At 36.9% G+C, this 19,797-nt stretch overlaps 4 protein-coding genes across 5 annotated transcripts; 1 reads left to right on the forward strand and 3 right to left on the reverse strand.

Annotated features, from left to right (window-relative positions):
- Window positions 1–3: 3 nt before the first annotated feature.
- LOC106711385 (ribonuclease 3) lies at window positions 4–12,880 on the reverse strand. Of its 2 annotated transcripts, none has more exons than XM_045680850.1 (19): window positions 11,861–12,880; window positions 11,681–11,762; window positions 11,198–11,405; window positions 10,878–11,013; window positions 10,403–10,558; window positions 9,904–10,124; window positions 9,459–9,586; window positions 8,941–9,070; window positions 8,487–8,661; window positions 7,616–7,823; window positions 7,139–7,379; window positions 6,360–6,580; window positions 5,729–5,860; window positions 5,153–5,324; window positions 4,560–4,741; window positions 4,157–4,321; window positions 3,508–3,668; window positions 2,611–2,756; window positions 4–392 (listed from the first exon to the last, which is right to left on the reverse strand). In XM_045680850.1, exons 1-19 carry the CDS (start codon window positions 12,742–12,744, stop codon window positions 4–6), a joined length of 4,137 nt encoding a protein of 1,378 aa, XP_045536806.1. In that variant the 5' UTR covers window positions 12,745–12,880. The 2 variants fall into 2 exon arrangements, 1 of the variants encoding a protein (XP_045536806.1); XR_006756278.1 differs by having other exon boundaries at window positions 322–392; window positions 811–2,756.
- A 219-nt stretch (window positions 12,881–13,099) lies between these two features.
- Window positions 13,100–14,641, reverse strand: LOC106711110 (mitochondrial tRNA-specific 2-thiouridylase 1). The gene is made up of 5 exons (XM_014503342.2): window positions 14,477–14,641; window positions 14,047–14,397; window positions 13,723–13,949; window positions 13,473–13,640; window positions 13,100–13,399 (listed from the first exon to the last, which is right to left on the reverse strand). The coding sequence occupies exons 1-5, from the start codon at window positions 14,550–14,552 to the stop codon at window positions 13,100–13,102; spliced, it is 1,122 nt and encodes a 373-aa protein (XP_014358828.2). The 5' UTR covers window positions 14,553–14,641.
- Window positions 14,597–15,927, forward strand: LOC106711090 (proteasome subunit beta type-2). Its single transcript, XM_014503319.2, has 5 exons — window positions 14,597–14,609; window positions 14,804–15,055; window positions 15,128–15,321; window positions 15,455–15,617; window positions 15,734–15,927. The coding sequence occupies exons 1-5, from the start codon at window positions 14,597–14,599 to the stop codon at window positions 15,886–15,888; spliced, it is 777 nt and encodes a 258-aa protein (XP_014358805.2). The 3' UTR covers window positions 15,889–15,927.
- Window positions 15,928–16,150: 223 nt separating this feature from the next.
- On the reverse strand, window positions 16,151–18,411 carry LOC106711018 (transcription initiation factor TFIID subunit 8). The gene is made up of 6 exons (XM_014503234.2): window positions 18,094–18,411; window positions 17,808–17,906; window positions 17,519–17,706; window positions 17,190–17,340; window positions 16,705–16,839; window positions 16,151–16,353 (listed from the first exon to the last, which is right to left on the reverse strand). The coding sequence occupies exons 1-6, from the start codon at window positions 18,248–18,250 to the stop codon at window positions 16,241–16,243; spliced, it is 843 nt and encodes a 280-aa protein (XP_014358720.2). The 5' UTR covers window positions 18,251–18,411; the 3' UTR covers window positions 16,151–16,240.
- Between the last annotated feature and the right edge of the window lie 1,386 nt (window positions 18,412–19,797).

Here is a 19,797-nt window from a genome sequence, read left to right on the forward strand (position 1 = left end):
AATTCAATCATCATCTGTATCGGATTTTTTACATTTCTCCTTCAACTGCTCGTACTTGTTGGTCTTGATAAAGTCTTCTTTGGTCTTCTCCATCTCTGTGAGGAGGCTGCTCACCTGCAGGTTCTGGATATCCTCGTCGGTGTCAGGGTCGCTGACGAGACCGGAGTCGTCCCCGGATCGATCGGCTACTTCGTTGTCGGATACTTCGGGGGCGCTACTCTCGGAGCTCTCGGTACGCTGGTCGAGGCGATACGCACGCGGAACTTTGTCCAAGTCGTGGCTTGCGGCGTCCGATGTAGACGGACCCGCGCACACTTTTTTACGCTTGTTCTTCTTCTTTCTAACGCTTTTCGCAATCACTCTCTTCTGGTGATCCAATTGCGGGAATAGTTCTGTAAAGTTATGATAGTAGACTACATATTTATATTTTTTTATATCTTTTAAAAGTATAACATAACAGTAAATCTTAACTACTTCAAACTTGTCGAATGATTTAATTACATATTCATAAAATAAAGTGCTTAATACATAAGTTCTCGGTTATCATTTCAAAAAGTATAGCAACTAACAGTGGTTGACGTGAAACAAGACGGAAATAACATCTGTTGTCAACTTTCCCTGTGAAGTGTGCGTCCGGAGGCCTCATTTTAGCCCCCATCCTTTTCTTATAAGGAAAGAATTTGTTTTGAAGTATAGGAAGGGGAAATATTCCCTTTCTGTGCGACCACTCATCTATTGCGGATGTCTATGTGCAGCTTACTCGTATGTTATGATATATGAGAGTGTAAAATGTAACAAGTGTGAGGTTACCGTGTGCGGAGTTGAGCGCGAGCTCTGCGGCGTTCATCTCCGCCTCCTGTATGTTATGTATGATATATGAGAGTGTAAAATGTAACAAGTGTGAGGTTACCGTGTGCGGAGTTGAGCGCGAGCTCTGCGGCGTTCATCTCCGCCTCCTGTATGTTATGTATGATATATGAGAGTGTAAAATGTAACAAGTGTGAGGTTACCGTGTGCGGAGTTGAGCGCGAGCTCTGCGGCGTTCATCTCCGCCTCCTGTATGTTATGTATGATATATGAGAGTGTAAAATGTAACAAGTGTGAGGTTACCGTGTGCGGAGTTGAGCGCGAGCTCTGCGGCGTTCATCTCCGCCTCCTGTATGTTATGTATGATATATGAGAGTGTAAAATGTAACAAGTGTGAGGTTACCGTGTGCGGAGTTGAGCGCGAGCTCTGCGGCGTTCATCTCCGCCTCCTGTATGTTATGTATGATATATGAGAGTGTAAAATGTAACAAGTGTGAGGTTACCGTGTGCGGAGTTGAGCGCGAGCTCTGCGGCGTTCATCTCCGCCTCCTGTATGTTATGTATGATATATGAGAGTGTAAAATGTAACAAGTGTGAGGTTACCGTGTGCGGAGTTGAGCGCGAGCTCTGCGGCGTTCATCTCCGCCTCCTGTATGTTATGTATGATATATGAGAGTGTAAAATGTAACAAGTGTGAGGTTACCGTGTGCGGAGTTGAGCGCGAGCTCTGCGGCGTTCATCTCCGCCTCCTGTATGTTATGTATGATATATGAGAGTGTAAAATGTAACAAGTGTGAGGTTACCGTGTGCGGAGTTGAGCGCGAGCTCTGCGGCGTTCATCTCCGCCTCCTGTATGTTATGTATGATATATGAGAGTGTAAAATGTAACAAGTGTGAGGTTACCGTGTGCGGAGTTGAGCGCGAGCTCTGCGGCGTTCATCTCCGCCTCCTGTATGTTATGTATGATATATGAGAGTGTAAAATGTAACAAGTGTGAGGTTACCGTGTGCGGAGTTGAGCGCGAGCTCTGCGGCGTTCATCTCCGCCTCCTGTATGTTATGTATGATATATGAGAGTGTAAAATGTAACAAGTGTGAGGTTACCGTGTGCGGAGTTGAGCGCGAGCTCTGCGGCGTTCATCTCCGCCTCCTGTATGTTATGTATGATATATGAGAGTGTAAAATGTAACAAGTGTGAGGTTACCGTGTGCGGAGTTGAGCGCGAGCTCTGCGGCGTTCATCTCCGCCTCCTGTATGTTATGTATGATATATGAGAGTGTAAAATGTAACAAGTGTGAGGTTACCGTGTGCGGAGTTGAGCGCGAGCTCTGCGGCGTTCATCTCCGCCTCCTGTATGTTATGTATGATATATGAGAGTGTAAAATGTAACAAGTGTGAGGTTACCGTGTGCGGAGTTGAGCGCGAGCTCTGCGGCGTTCATCTCCGCCTCCTGTATGTTATGTATGATATATGAGAGTGTAAAATGTAACAAGTGTGAGGTTACCGTGTGCGGAGTTGAGCGCGAGCTCTGCGGCGTTCATCTCCGCCTCCTGTATGTTATGTATGATATATGAGAGTGTAAAATGTAACAAGTGTGAGGTTACCGTGTGCGGAGTTGAGCGCGAGCTCTGCGGCGTTCATCTCCGCCTCCTGTATGTTATGTATGATATATGAGAGTGTAAAATGTAACAAGTGTGAGGTTACCGTGTGCGGAGTTGAGCGCGAGCTCTGCGGCGTTCATCTCCGCCTCCTGTATGTTATGTATGATATATGAGAGTGTAAAATGTAACAAGTGTGAGGTTACCGTGTGCGGAGTTGAGCGCGAGCTCTGCGGCGTTCATCTCCGCCTCCTGTATGGAATGTCCGCGCGCCGCCGCAAGTCTGGTGCCGCGGAAGTACACACCCACAGAGTACACGCGAGTGTTCGTCGGCCCCAAGCACTCGATCACCCTGCACACAAATATTATATACTGTTACGAACGTACAAAGTCACGTGAAACCCTTTACTCAACACTAGATGGCGTTAGAGGTACTGTTGTGGAATTATAAAACTGTAAGTATCTCGAAAACCGGCGGCGCGCGAGCGTGAGAAATGAGTCATCTTTCCGGAATCGTCCAAACCGGTCGATGACGTTCGCGCCTTTTGGAAACGTTCCAGAAAGGAACTTTCTGGAATGGTCTCGGACTCGACTCGGCCTATATAAATAGTCGCAGGGAGGCGAGAGAGTCAGTTCAGTTTGAGCTACCTTCGAGGCGACTTCGAAGCGACAACCAGCGATACAAAGGAAACCTACTACTACTTGGCTACGACCTAGGACATCGTCAGTACTTAGTGTTTGGACCTAGTCCTTTGTGTTGGGCCTAGTGTTAGTCAATAAAGTCTTCAAAAGAGTCCGAAGGTTTTTCTCTCCAAATCCTTCGAACCCTAGCACGTAACAATACTAAAAACCAGATCCCAACGTCACCTATCGGTAATTATGAAAATTATAAACTATCCCTTGACGCAGATAAATAAAAACTATTACTTAATTTTGTTTTGACTAACGTGACATTTGAATTAATATAAAAAACAAACATTTTGATCTCTTTTTTCTTCTTCGCATAACAGAGATGGCACTCAGATTCTATTGTTACACGTACAGGATACTTTTACAAAGAAAACAATGAAGTGTCAAGTTCCAGAAGACAATGAAGATCATACTTATACAAGGGTATATCCGGCTCTCCTCCCTCCATGGAGCGCAGCGTGAGGCAGCACTGCTGCAGCTTGGACTTGGGGTCGTTCCAGTCCTGGTTCAGGATGAACTCCTGCAGCCGCGGGAACAGGCACGCGTTACAGAACGCCTGGCAGTAGTCTAGATTCTAAAAAAAATACATGTAAAACATAGTTATGCTGCAAATACTACAAGCATACTAGAAGAAACTTTATATAGATAAATTTGATTTCAATTTACTAGTTAGAAATCTTAGAAAAAATACAATTTGTCATTAAATTCCTAAAAAGAATCTTCGTTGACTGCAAACTATTTTGTCGAGTGAATCTGTTCCTTACAATTAACACAATAGGCTGGTATTTAATTTGTTAAAAAGTTAAAATGTTTATCTTTCAACAGTGTCAAAATAAGTGATCGAATCGAATCCAGTGCTGTACTGGAATAATGTAAACTGAGCATAATGCCCGATTACATTACGCCAGTACATTAAAACAATAGTGCGTGCCTCGTATGGACTGTATAGGCGTGAGTTAATATTTACATTGTGCCAGTTTAATGCCAGTGCCAATTTTAAGTGTTACTGTCGCACTGTACTGGCATAATGTAAACCGGACATTATGTGAGTACATTTCTTACCTTGTCGATATAAAGTGCGCCCAAGAAGGCCTCCAGTAAGTCAGCCTTGTGTTTCTTTGTGGTGGGTTTTGCTTTGGGGTTGTTATAAATGGCGTAAGCAGACATATTGAGGTCATCGCACACCATTGCCTGAGTGCGTTTGTTCACCAACGACGAACGGAGTAACTGAAAACATTTTTAATTCTTCATACTGCATGAGATATACAAATTTTATGGGTGTAAAAATTTAGATCAATTGATCTCGCTGAAATTTGGCATATATATAGAACATAGTATGAAACAACACATATATAACTAAGTTTTTTTTTTAATTCCGTGCGGACAAAGTCGCGGGCAATAGCTAGTATTATAATAAAGCAAATAATGTTATAAAGGTTGCGGTTGTGTTGCGTGTTGTTGTTACCGAGAGATGTCCCTCGTGGTGGTCGGGGAAGTGCCGGTAGAGCCTGTCGGAGACGACGAGCTGCAGCACGGTGTCTCCGAGGAACTCCAGGCGCTGGTTGGAGCCCAGCGTCAGGTGTGTGAACCCCACAGAGCGGTCCGTGAACGCGCGCGCCAACAGACGGATGTGTTTAAATTGTACACCTTGCAAATAATTATAACACTTAGCATCAGCAGTTTTTTTTTTACACAATCGAATAATAAAAAAAACATCAGCACTTGAATTGGAGAAAAAAAATGATTTTTGTTTACTATACATGTCAGCATGATCAAGAGTGAAAGCAGGACAAAGTATACCACAGATATAAAAAAATACTTTATTTTATAAACGTAAGTAATCTGTGGACTGTAGTCATGACAACGTTAAATATAACTCAAAAAAAGTCAAAAATATGTAGTTTTTTTAAATCGCTAGAATGACGAATAAAAATATTTGACAGATGAAAAATGACAGCCTACTTTTGACCCAAACATCACTTAACTTATAGTTTTCAGGTTTTCTCTTTTTAGTATAAATGAAGAAGAATTGAAAAATAGTTTTTTTAGTATTCTCACCAATAGAGTCTTCAAACTCGGTCAACTTCTGGAGGAACTCAAAGTCCTTGATGTACTTCCTGTCCCCGAGCGGCTCCTGTTCCTGCAGCGGGTGCAGACGCTCCTTGTTCCACACATCCAGCAGCGCGGGCGCGCCGTGCCACAGCGCCATCGCGAACACGCGGTCTGTCACCTGACACAATCAACTTGCTTATGCAAATTCACCTCTAACACAAACGTTATAAGACACATGTCACCTAATAACATTTTCGGAGCGGTTTCAATGTTTTTTCCTAATCCAATAGATCGTAGCATAACCTGTAACGTTCTTTAACTTCAGTTATTGAACTGTGTAGATGTATGTTAGATGTATTTATAGATGGATGGATGGATTTGTTGTCTGAAGGTATCTTCAAAATGACTGTATAGATCTGGATGAAATTTGGTATTTAACAAGTTTTTTTAAATTCCAATGAAGTCGAGGGAAAAAGCTAACACAAAAATAATTCTTCAAATAGGACTGCTGGTTGTTTTTGAGATAGACACATTTATTTGTAGTGAGTAAGAAAGGCGCAAAGCGAGAGACAAAACGGTAACCTCAAGTCCGGCGTCGAGGAAGAGCGCGCCCATGAGGGCCTCGAAGCAGTTGGCCATCGCGTGTCTCATCACCAGCTCGCGACACAGGTCTGAGCCGTGCGCGTACAGCATGTACTGCTCCAGCTCTATGTTCTGTACATGGTACAGTTATTTACACTTATTTAACTATATAAATAGTTAAAAATATATATTATTTTGCCTTGAAATAATATATTATTTTGAGTGAGTGCCTACAACTATGTGCGAGCATGTATACGTATGCATATGTAAAAACACAGCCGGCGTTAGGTTATGGCGCGGTTTCCACCGGAAATACCGAAGCCCCGCCAATGACACTAGAAGATGACCACCGAGGAATTTTAGTGGATAAAACTTAGCCTTGTTTCCCTCCGGGAGCAGGATATCTTTTTTAAGATTTCCCCCTCGATACCAAAAAAAGAAAAAAGGTTAATGGTGCGGTTGGGAGACCCAGGGCGCTAGACAAAAAGGGACGGCGCAGACCTCACGTTACTTTAAAAACATATTTTATTAACATTGTCAATGTCACCAACTCACCAGATGAATTCAACTTTGATAAAAAAAAAAATCATACATGTTAAAGGAGGTAGTGCAACTATTCTAGAATACTGACCTTGGCCAATTGCGCTAGATGTTGATTCTGTACAATGGAGGCTCTGTATGTAGCCAGTCCTCCCTCCGCCAGTCCGGGGAACATTCGGAACAGATGTATGGAGGAGAGGAACTCCACCACCGCATCTCCGAGGAACTCCAGCCGCTCGTTGTGCTTGATCTCTGACTCGGTCTCGCTGCGTTTGCCGAAGCGGGACATTATGTTTATTAATGTCACGATACCTGCAACGAAAATTTGTTACATTATTTCCTAGCTGTCTACCCGCGACTCTGTCCGCGCGGATTTGAAAAAAAACTTAATTAGTAGTCTATTTGTTTTTCCAGACTATGTTCTACATCACAACAAAGACAAATGACAAATTTCATCAAGATCTGTTGAAACGTTTTGGAGATACCTTTAAACAAACATCCATCCATCCATCTTAACATTCGCATTTATAATACTAGTAAGATTTCACTATATTTGTGGCTAAATTGTAATTGCTTGCAGAATTTTGTGTATGAAAATATTTTTTTGTCTTTTTTACCGTCAAATTGCCCTAAACTTACATTAGTATAAATTGTCATTGCTTTCAATTACTTTGGAAAAACAAAGACTACAAGTTATAAAAATACAAGTTTAAACTTCAATAAGTAAGAAATTATAATTGATTATGTATAATCCGAAAGTGGGTTAGTTTTATATGTATATCTTAGTTATGTAATTTTTGTGCACATTCAAAGAAAACCTTTTACATAAAAATGTATGTTCATCTCATATATGTATTTATTATAACTTACCCTTTTTCCTAGTGTAATGTATTCTCCTATCTCCATACTCGGGCTGTCGTATGCCACAATTAGTGAGACTGTTCCTCGCATGATCAGGATTGGTGCCAAAGTTCTCTCTGTATGAAGGATGTGTGAACGCAGTCTGCAGCAGTAATCGCTTCTTGAACACATAACCTATCTTCTTCTCCAAACTATCCAAAGATTTATGGAAGCGAAGATGTCTAACTAGAACTGGGATTAGCATCGCATGCTGAAATATGGAAAAAAAAAATTTTACATCTCCTAGTAGCGTCAGACCACGGTGATTACGCGTTTACGACGTGTGAACAGCCCGCGAATGTTGCGACAAAGAACTGCCGTGTTTTATAGATGAGTTTTTCAAACACTATAACACCTAAAGCCAAGAAACAAAACCTAAGTACTCTTATTTTTATGAAATGAACTCTATTTCAACTAAATAAACAATTTGAATGACACAAGACATACTTGTACGACATCACACATAAGGCCGGTGGTATGAAATCCCTCAGAGGAGATGGCGACGGTGACATCTCGCTTCATCTTGGTCTGCGTGCGCATCTCCTGCAGCTTGGCCTCCTTGGCGGCCAACTTCTGCCGCTCCTTGTACGACGGCTTGGCCATGTTGGCGATCAGATGTCTGTACTTTACGTAATAACGCCACGCCTTTTGATATCTAAATTATTAAAAAATCAAAATTCAACGAAAGCGAAGATCTGCAGTAACACAACAAGTAACGACGAGATAATATCCTCCTTTTTGAAGTCGGTTAAAGCCAAATGAAGCTTGATTTTACTAGCGCGTGTTTGTATTTGTTTATGTGAAAGAGAAAGAGAGAGAGGTAGAGAGAATTGTATGACTCTTATATTTATGATAGTTTTATATGATTTTACAGCCAAAATTGGCATTTCTTATAACTTTTGTGTTTGCTCTGTCAATATTGCCGTGTACAAACTTTCATTCCAGTTCCACATCATGGTTAAAATCAGGATCATTTAAATTTGGTAGTACAAGTGGTACAGAATGCCCGGAATCAGGTCTCAGAGGTCGCCAGACTGATTTCCGCGACTTATTTTTTGAGTTACTCTGCTATCAGTTACTACTTTTATCAGATGTGTTGAAGTGGTATCATTACTTTACAAGTGTGACCTCCACTAAGGTAAACTACCCTTGATGAACAGGCAGAATATCTTTTCTCTTCAACCGGTTTTGATAATTTTTCATAAGTTCATTAAGATGTTGTTTCAGTGTAATATTTTTTGGTTGAAATTATGTTTTTGATTTCCGCAACTGGATACAAAATAAGACATTCCTAGTTAGATTGTAGGAGAAAACTTACTCAGGGTTTCCGGCATAGCTGAGTTGCGGCGGTCGGATGCCGAAGTGTACTATTTCAGGATAGTACTTCTTGACTGCGTTGGGATCTTTCATCTCCTTACTGACCGGGGGACTGCGGTCCAGCTGGTCCACGCGCACTGAACATGGCTTCTTACCCGGATACGTCACAATCATTCCTAGGAACAAGGAACAAACATCAAATAACTAAGCATATCTGCCGCTCCCTTGTTGAAATAAACATACTTAAGACTTTTTTTAAATTCTATTAAATCTGATAAATAAATTAAGCTTGAAACAAACACATTAATAATCTTACTTAATATTATAAATGCGAATGTTTAGATGGATGAATGGATGGATGTTTGTTTGAAGGTATCTCCGGAACGACTCAACGGATCTTGGTGAAATTTGGCACCTAGTCTGACAGCTAGTAATCACACATACATCACACATACCTTTAATCCTGTCAACAAATTTCTGCCATTTGTAATGATCCATGCTGTGGACCTCTTCCAATGTGTCAGGTGGTATCAGCAGACCACTCTCGTCTATTAAATATTTTAGTACTTCACACATTGATAGAACCTAAAAAAAGACATTAATCAAATTTATATTATAAGGTGGCAAAGGAGCAAACAGTCACCTGGTTTCGCCGAAATAGCGAAGCGACCGCTGTACATAGATTTCCCCAAATGCCTTCCTTTAATTGACGGAGAAGGGGGTGCTTAAAAATTATTTCCCCTTCTTATGTGTTCACTCCATCGTCAAATCCACTTCCCCTTTCCTTCCTTTACTTATATGAAAAGGGTAGGAAGGGAAATAGGAGTAAAATTAAGAATCAAACTACAAATTACTACTACTTCACGCCTGTCTTCTGTGTGGTTGTGGTATAACACCGATCGAGTAGGACCATTTGTGCATGTCTACCACTGTTATTGCTTATAAAACAAATAATAATTGCTTTTAGTCTTACCTCACATCCTCCTTCAGGTAGATACCTTACGAACCGTGGCATGAAATGAAACTGGGAACATGTTGTTTCAGTCGCTTTACCAAGATCCAAGTCTACTAGTTCTAACAACTCGTAGAACAAATATTCCTCTGCAAAATATTCAAGCTCAGTAAATATAAGGAAAATTAATTGATCATACTAATATTACAAATGCGAATGTTTAGATGTATGGATGTTTGTTTGAAGATATCTCCGGCACGGTCTAACGGATTTTTATGAAATTTGGCACAGTTATAAAACTGGAAGAACACATAGGTAATTTATTAAGTTTTTTCTTTAATTCCGAGCAGACGGAGTCTCGGCAGACAGCTTGATTCTTTATAAAGCAGAATGTAATTCTATTGTTAAAAATAACAAATTGAATTTTACTTTAAGGTGAGTGTTGTAAAAATATTAAAGCACATACCAAATAGATCCAATTCCTGTATTGAGAAGTTCTGAGGTGCTGGTTCCTCCACATATAATATGGTGTATTCAATATTGAACCTTATCACCTTGCACGTAGGTAACTTTGCGAGCTTGTAGTGAGAGAACATTGAAAACCCAGAGAAGAGGAACTCGTGTTCATCATGTGCTATGATCGTTGGGGCCTTGATCAAGAAGTTTGTTGGTGGGGACACTGTTATTCTAGAATTTAAAAAAAAAACATGTAAAAAGGCCTTCTAGTAAATTGAAAACCTTAGAAATTTTATCGTGCAATTTTAAAACTAAGATATAATGGATCTAAAAACTTTTATTTTTTCATGTTAATTTAGGCTTGTTGCCTAATATATTATTAGAATTTAAAAAAAAACTGTGACAAGTATGATTTAAAGAATGTATATAAAACCTTCGAAAAATGCAATTGTGAAATTTTTACACAAAACAGCTCTCTACCTCTACCCCCTAATATCCACTACACTTACCTATAATGGTACAGTTTGTCAATATTACTCTCAGTAGGTATACATTTGGGGTATGTCTCCTCGCCGGCGTATACACCGTGCCTCATGCCGTAGCGTCTCGCGCGCGCACTGCACCGACATAGCGGTCCGCCATTCATCTCACCTGTGTTGTTAAACCTGGCGGGAAAAGGTAAAAGACAAAAGTTATTATTAATCCAGGTTATAGACCAGGCTGACAGAGATAAAAGTTTAACGAAATAAAAAATATAGGTAATATGAAATATTAGCATAAGTTACAAGTTCAATAAAGTATTTTAGTTTTGTGTTTAATGAAAGTCACGGTAAGATCAGTTTTATCTTTTCTACTTTTTTCTCTTTCTAATAGAAAGAAAAAGATAACATCCTATTTTTTTTGCCTTTTTCCTATTGACGACATGAGGGTTTTTACTATACAGTAAAATGCAAAATATTTTATAAGATAGTAAAGTTTACATACCACATTTCAGGATGAAGTCGTCTCGGGTGGCTCTGTTTTCTCTGGAGCTCCATCATAATTCTATCAGAATAGCCCTGTAAACCATCTTCATCCATACATTCATCACTGTCTGATGATGATGAACTTTTGTCATCCACTAGAAAAAAATATAATAAATAGGATTTTAAATGCAAATCTGCTCAAAAAGGTTTTATCTTGTTAGATCCAAACATGGAAGACAAATTGTCAAATTAAAAAGGTAAATTAAAAAAAATTAACATGCCCGGAATTTTGTAAACAAGTATATGTACAGAGGAGATTCAATTGTGGTTTAAACTCACATCTATGTTTACAAGCCTTCCCTCGGGATGGCCTTAATGGAGGCAATTCATCCACTTCAGGTCTTGCCTTCCTTCCTCTTTCAATTAATTCCTTAAAGAATGTATTGCAGCGTTTCTCTAGTTTACTTGTTTGCATCACACCTATGCCATCTGGTGTTGGTTTGTAGTACAACTCAGCTGGTGAACTTCGGTACCACATTTTTGATGTCTATTAGATACCAAATAAAAGATAAATTAGTTAGTTAGGTTAATAAAGAAGTGGCTTCCAGGAAAATGTGTGAATGTTAAAAAATTTATGTTTTGTTTGTAAGAAGTAAATTCTAGTTCACAATTAATCTTAATGTTAACTAGTCTTTGGTTGTAAGTTGGGATGCAAAAAATTTGCTTTAAGCTTTAACTTATATTGATGACAATTTTTTTCTAACCAGTAATCAATAACTTTTATGAGCCATATACCAAGAGTGAATTAGAGAAATTAAATACCTCTTCTTCATCAGAATGATGTTCCTTAGACCACTGTTCCATTTTCTTTATGAACTCTCCTGATGTCTCACAGTAGTTTTTCCTGGAATGCAGCAGAAGTGTAATGATTTTTTTTGAGTCTTTTAGGTATAATTTTATTTTAAAAAAAGAAATGAAATAGAAGTACATAAAAATCTTTACCTGTAGTCTTCTAAGATCTTTTCACGATCTGTTAGAGGTCTTTTTGGGGTTGACTCATGATAGTAACTAGGTGACCTGTCTCTAGCTCTGCTATGGGAATGGGACTCCCTCCTAGATGATCTCTCACTTAGTCTACTTGGTGATCTCCTGTCCCGTCTACTATCTCGGGAATCAATGCTTCTACTGTGGCTTCTGTAGTCTCTATGATAAGGGCTATGTGACCTTTTATAGTCATATCTTCTATCTCGTTCACGGTGATCAATATATCTTTCCCTATCTCTACAACGGTCATAGTACCTCGATGGACTTCTAGATCTCCTAAGTTCCCTATATTTTGCCTCTTTGAATTCTCGATCTTTTCTTCTTTCAAAACTATGGTCCCTGTCTCGTTTCCTCTCCCTTTCGTAACTTCTCTCTCTTTCATAACTTGATTCACGTCGGGAATATCTCGATCTGGAACTAGTTGGTACATCTTTTGGATGATTTTTTGAAGAACCAGAATGTCTTTCCTTTGAACCATAATCATTTGATGTTCGACTAACTGCTTCAGTTTTGTATTTATTGTAAGCATTTCTGTCATGGCTTCCATAACCAAGTTGACGGTAAGGATAGCTTGAAGGATTGGTAGGGACGGGGAAAGAGACAGACACCTCGGTGGATGGACGATAAGAAACAGGAGGAGGGACATTCAAAGGTGGTAATCCACTTGGCATGTTTAAATAGGGCTGCACGTTTAGTGATATATTGCCTCCGTATGGCGGAGGATGGTTGTAATACTGAGGTGGTGGTACCGGAGGAACAATCGGTACCACCGGAGGAGGTACCGGTGGAGGTACATTAAGTGAAGGAGGCGGAATATTGTAATTCACTGGTGGTATCGACATTTGGTGCTACATCCAATTTTCTTCTGATAAACCCCAATCTAATTTAAACATAGAGCACTTCTAACATAAAACTCGTTAAAACAGATTTCCAAGCAACAGAAAGTTCATGTTTTAGTACTTATTTGACATGTTAAGGATTTTGTTTTGACAAGAACTTGACACTTGTAGGAGTTGCCAGCTATAAGGAAAAAAGGAATAGAGCATTTCATTTTTGTTATTTGAACGAAGTTAACTGATGGAAGCGTTTTGCTTTCCTTATTGGTCTCTTATCCTGAAGCAGTGTAAATAGAAAGAATTTATTTGTAACTAAAATAGTTTTATTCAAACTAAAACAACAACAATTTATTTTTATAATTTAGTATATAATATTATGACAAACATTTTTAATTTTTGCGCTCCCCAGGCATTCATCATTTTTATAGAGAACGCCAAATTGTCCTTCTGTAAGCGCTCTTAGACGTTTATCCAAAAAAATGGTCAATCCTTCAGAATTTTTAGTTGTTCTGCATTTTACTAAGGGCTTAGTATGTTGAAATCTGAAATAACAGTGTAATACACTGTTGTGCTGTAACTCTTCAGGTTCACTGTGTATCCAATGAGGCTCTGTTGTAAAACATAAATTATTCCATAGTGCTGAATGTTCAGTTCCAGCCACCTGAAAAAAAAAAAATTTACTCATCAATATGTCTCAAAGCTTCAGAATGTATAAGGTTCAATATAAAACATACCACATAAATATTGTTTGTATTTAAATCTTTCTTGAATACAAAATATGAATGTTTATAATTAGCCAAACAGCACTTTTGTCCGACTGTCCACTTATGTATTCCACTATGCTCTCCCACAGGTTGTCCTGTATCAAAATCTATAAAAAGACCCTTTTTTGTTTCAATATACTGAAAAATAAATAAAACAGTTGAGTACAGATTATTATTATAAATAATAATATTATGTTACAAATGCGGAATGTATACAAACATCTTCAATAAAATCTTGAAATCTTCGCTTTCCTATGAAACATATTCCAGTGCTGTCCCTCTTGTTAGCAACTTGAATTAAACCTTCATCTCTAGCTATATCCCTGACAGTTGTTTTCAATAAGTTTGCTAATGGGAACATACACTTTCTTAACGCATATTGCTTCACTTGAGATAAAAAGAAAGTTTGGTCCTTATGTTTGTCTCTAGGCTGTAATAGTCGTACACCTACAACCAACATAAACATTTACAGTATTGAACCACATTGGGAGTTTTTGGAATAACATAACTTTTATGAAATGATTTCAGTCTGGAGAATTATTACCTTCATTTTCCTTGTAAAATTCTAAATAAGGTCCAAATGAAGTGTTTGCATAATGACCAGTAGCTATAGCATCAATTTCTAAATTGTTCCTGCAATGTTCAAAAAAGCTATCAAATTTAATATATCGGTTGCACAATATATCTGGGTTTGGTGTTAAGCCTGTTTCATATTCCTTTAGCAATACCGTGAACACCTCATTCCAATACTCTTTGATGAAATACACTTTATGTAAAGGAATATCGAGCTTACGGCAAACAAATGAAGCATCTTCGAAGTCTTTTTCGTCTGAACAAAAACCTGCTTCATAATTATGATCCCAATTTCTCATAAACACCCCTTCCACGTGGTATCCTATAAATAAATAAAATATTTTGTAAGTTATATTTTGTCGTAATAAATATCTTTCGTAATTAACGAGTAAACAGCTAACCTAAACGTTTTAATAAAAGTGCCGCAACTGCACTATCGACTCCTCCAGATATACCAACAGCAACTTTTTTGAACATTTTTTTGCTGATTAATTTTGTTATAAACGCAATAAGGAATATTTATGAAATTGTATTGTGAATTTTATTGTATTCGTTCCCTCTTGCCTCTTTTTATGAAACTTCAATGTCAAATTTTTTTTTTTTATCTGCCTGCAAATATTGTTATAATTTTTACTACATTTAAAAGATTGAATTTAAGGACAATTTTTAAACAAATTTTATACTTTGATAATAGAAAATCTCTTCGATTATTAACTTATAATACATAGTTAAATTCTCCGTGTTTATTGCTATACAACCTTTCCTTTACGTTGCAACCCTAAAAATAAATGATTTGACAACTTTCGAGTTTTGCTTGTCGAGGTTATTCATTACATTGTTTGTAGCGGTATTTCAAGAATATAAGTTTATAAATATGTCTAATATCAATTTACAATGTCTCTTGGGAATCCAATGCAACGATTTTGTTATGATAGCTGCAGATCAAACAAATAGCCATAGTATTATGGTAATGAAAGATGGTGAGTTAGCGACTTCGATTGTTCATTTCCCTTTTTTACAATTTTATTTGACAATATACTTTCCTTTAATAGATGAAGAAAAGATATACAAAATATCGGACAAGCTTGTGATGGGAGTAGTAGGAGATTCCGGCGACACAACACAATTTGCAGAATATATTGCAAAGAACATTCAACTGTATAAAATGCGGAATGGTTATGAGCTTGGACCGACAGCTGCAGCGAATTTTACTCGTCGAAACTTAGCCGAGTACCTTAGAAGCAGTGTAAGTTATACTTAAAAATTCAAAGTTCTATCTTTATCCATAACAAAGTTATAGTGTCATAAGTGTCCTATGTTGCAACGAGAAAATAGGTGAGCACTATTACAAAATGTTACAATTCTACTTCTGATTTCAGTCACCATATTTTGTGAACATCTTAATGGGTGGTTATGACAAGGAAAATGGCCCTGAATTGTATTTTATGGATTACTTAGCATCCAGCATTAAAGTTCCATTCGCTGCTCATGGCTTTGGTGGTTACTTAAGTTTGAGTGTAATGGATCGTTATTATAAAAAAGGTAATTATTTAACAAATTTAAGATAATAAATAAATAAATCAGATTGTAAATGGGACATATGAAATGAAAGTTGTGTTTTTATTTTATGGATATGTAAAACAGAATAACCTTTCCAGATTTAACTGAAAAGGAGGCATACGAAATACTCCAGAAATGTGTCCAGGAGGTACACAAGCGTCTATTTGTCAGCCTACCCAACTTCCAGGTGACTGTAGTGAAGAGAGAAGGAATTGAAGTTCTTCCTGTTATAAATTCATCTTCATTAAAGTAATTCTCACATTTTTAAGATTAAATGCTATAATTTTGTCTACATTGGTTTTTTCATTGTGCTCTGTTTTGTATATCTGCAATTGTAGCATAGTTTTATTCATTGTGGAAGCTAGGGGAAAGCTTTTGTCTTCAATTCAGTTTAGTTAGATATTACATGAAATTCAAATTGGCGTAAAAAAATATGTTGTTATTTTCACACTATTTATATTTTTTATTAAATATTTATTTGAATATCATACAAAACTTACATGATAGGACCATTTCTATATCAAAGTTATGGGATAGTGAAAAATTATGTTCAAAATATTATTTTATTTATATGAAAAATATATCTATCTATCTATTATTTATTCTCAAGTTTTACTTCTTTCCGGACTTGATGGTGTAGCATTGTCCTGGTTTTCAGATTGAGAATTATTTGCATTGTCATTGTCTCCTCCATTATCACCTTCATTATCTGATTGATCTGTAATTGAAGAAGCACATATAGTCAAACCTGGGTTAGCAAGTAACCTATATAAGCAAGTTATAGTCCGTCTGATGGATAACCAATCCATAAGTGAGAGACTCGTGTTAGAGAGAAGCCTCTATAAGCCATAAAAATATTGCAGTTGTTTGGACTCCCACTTATTCAGGTTGACTATATACAAGTAAAAAAAATCATGAATAATCATATATTATTTTAACAAAGTTGTAGTACACTTAGGATTATTTTTTTGACAATTTGATAACTATGCTTGGTAGATATCCAAATAAAAAAAAAATTACAAACATGTCAGCATTTCTTTCTCTAGTGTCACAAACAAAACTAGCTTACCTTTTTTCTCAGTGGGCATATCCTCTGTTCTGTTAGCCACTTGGAAGTGATACTCTAACTCATCAAAGTCAAATACTTGGTCAGTTGGTAGAAGACAAGGTAAATATGCAGGAAATGTAGGCTTACAAGCTATTACTGTAACAAATTGTATTACAAAATGTAAGAATCTTTTGTATTTGTGAATTTCTACATAGATTTAAACATTATGTGTCAACAAATATTTCTATATTCGAATAATTGAGGTTACATATTAGGTTCTTATTTTCACATAGGCCTTCCACAATGATCAATTCTGTGCTACCCGCATCCAGGATAAGAGTAGCACAAGGTAAATTTTAGGTTATTTTATTAAATTTACTATATAGTAATTTAAGGTAAAATATAATTCTGCTCAGGCAGCAGTTTAGGAAACCTGCTGTGTTTGAGTGTAACTGCTGCTGGTTTAAAAGTGACAAATTGCAGATGTAATGAAAGTAAATACATACATGGATAAACTTGGTTATCTTCTGTGTTAAACAAATTATGCGTTTCACTTGTCTTTGCTAAGAATTTTGTAAGTGCTCTTTCAATATCTCTCTTTTGTGTGGCAGCTTTTTCTCTTATTGCCTCATATTCTGTTACTGGTTGTTTGTGTGTCTGCAATGCAAAAAAATAAGCCCTTAAAAGTGTTCTGCGTATTTGGAATATAGTAAGTCAAATACATATCCAGCATTTTATTTGGTACATAAAGAACCAGAGTACTCTTCTGTGAAACATACAAAGTGCTGGGTACTAAAACACTTTAATATAACAATAAGTAGTTAAGCAATCTTACTGGTGTCCTTATATATGCATGGGGATCAGGAAGTGGTGGTAAATGAAATGGTATATGTGGTGCGGGTTTGGCTTTAGCCCCTGCTGATAGCATGGCGGGTGTCCGAGGAGCAGTAGCTTGCTGTGGAGGCTGAATTACATGTCTATTAGGTCTCGCTGCATATTGTTCTATGCCTTGGATACTTATACCTACAAAACATAATGAGAAGTTGAAGTAAACTTTGTATAGAACAAGACAAATTGAACTAAACACCAACAATAAGAGTAAAAGGAAATTAGTTTAAACATACCCATATTCATCAAACCCATGACTATATCGTTTAGCACTGGTTCAACTCTTCCTGATAGTTCACAAAATCCTCTTGCTGAATTACCAATTTCAGTAAAAACTGAAATAAAAAACAACATATCACCTGTTTTACCTTACTGAAGTGAAATAAAAATTAGCAAAGTACTTGAGAATTGGTGTATTAATATATTTAATTGTTGTACCAAATACAATTATGTTAAGCTAAATGTTGTTGAATAAAAATTATGTTAAATAAGAAAATTGAAGCGTCTGAAGGAAAAACATACAACATTGTAGTATTTCAGTTAAAGTCTCCAATGACATTTTATCAGCAGAATCAAAGCCAGTTTCTAGAAGTACTGTAGAAACTGCTAGATTTAATACCCGTCTTCGTGCATCCAAACCACATTCTACTTTTTCTACGTTTTCTGACACTGTTGCCATTGTTATTGAGCTATTAAGATTTATTAATAGTGTTTAATAATTAATAATCGCTTATATACAGCTTGTTCTTAACCACGAACATTCAATTTTGTTAATATCGTAACATATACGTAAGATAAATACAGGATTATTTATAAACTTGATATTGGAAATTAGGTTTTGGGAACGTCACAAACGTCACACTCACAATTCTTACCTCCGTGAAGTTGGCCCCCTCACTTTCCTTTTTTTAACTTTTTTTTACGCAAATCGTTTGAGAATCGTTTGAGAGGGTTTGAGAGAAAAGAAATACCGTTTGAGAGTTCCTACTTTCTCCGTAAAAACAATTTCAAATTCTAGTGTTAAGTTGGCCCCCTCACTTTACTTTTTTTTATTTTTTTCAATGCGAATCGTTAGAGAGTCGTTTGAGAGACATTAAGAGAAAAGAAATATCGTTTGAGAGTTTTTACTTTTTCTGTAATAAATATTTTAATTCTGGGCATCGAAAGTTACAAATCGATTTTCTTTTTTTTCCGAATTAAATATGGCAATCATGCACTTGGACATTTCAAATTTATTGTGTAGGTAGAGAATGGTAAGAGAGTGATTGAGAAAAAAGAGAAATCGTTTGAGAGTTAATACTTTTTCTTAAATATATATTTCAATTTCGGAATCGAAAGTTACAGATCGGTTTTCCTTTGCTCCGAAATAAATATGGCAATCATGCACTTGGACGTTTCAAATTTATTGTGTAGGTAGAGAATGGTAAGAGAGTGATTGAGAGAAAAGAGAAATCGTTTGAGAGTTAATACTTTTTCTGAAATATATATTTCAATGTCGGAATCGAAAGTTACAGATCGGTTTTCCTTTGCTCCGAAATAAATATAGCAATCATGCACTTGGACGTTTCAAATTTATTGTGTAGGTAGAGAATGGTAAGAGAGTGATTGAGAGAAAAGAGAAATCGTTTGAGAGTTAATACTTTTTCTGAAATATATATTTCAATGTCGGAATCGAAAGTAACAAATCGATTTTCCTTTTTTCCGAATTAAATATAGCAATCATGCACTTAGACGATTCAAATTTATTGTGTAGGTAGAGAATGGTAAGAGAGTGATTGAGAGAAAAGAGAAATCGTTTGAGAGTTAATACTTTTTCTGAAATATATATTTCAATGTCGGAATCGAAAGTAACAAATCGATTTTCCTTTTTTCCGAATTAAATATAGCAATCATGCACTTAGACGATTCAAATTTATGGTGTAGGTAGAGAATGGTAATATAGTGATTCAGAGAAAACAGAAATCGTTTGAGATGTAAGACGTTTTTTGAAATAAATATTTCAATATCGGAATCGAAAGTTACAAATCGATTTTCCTTTTATTTCGAATTAAATATGGCAATCATGCACTAAGACGTTTCAAATTTATTGTGTAGGTAGAGAATGGTAAGAGAGTGATTGAGAGAAAAGAGAAATCGTTTGAGAGTTAATACTTTTTCTGAAATAAATATTTCAATTTCTGAATCGAAAGTAACAAATCGATTTTCCTTTTTTCCGAATTAAATATG

The sequence above is a fragment of the Papilio machaon genome, chromosome 14 (genome assembly GCF_912999745.1).
Source record: "Papilio machaon chromosome 14, ilPapMach1.1, whole genome shotgun sequence".
In the NCBI taxonomy this organism is placed as follows: Eukaryota; Metazoa; Arthropoda; class Insecta; order Lepidoptera; family Papilionidae; genus Papilio; species Papilio machaon.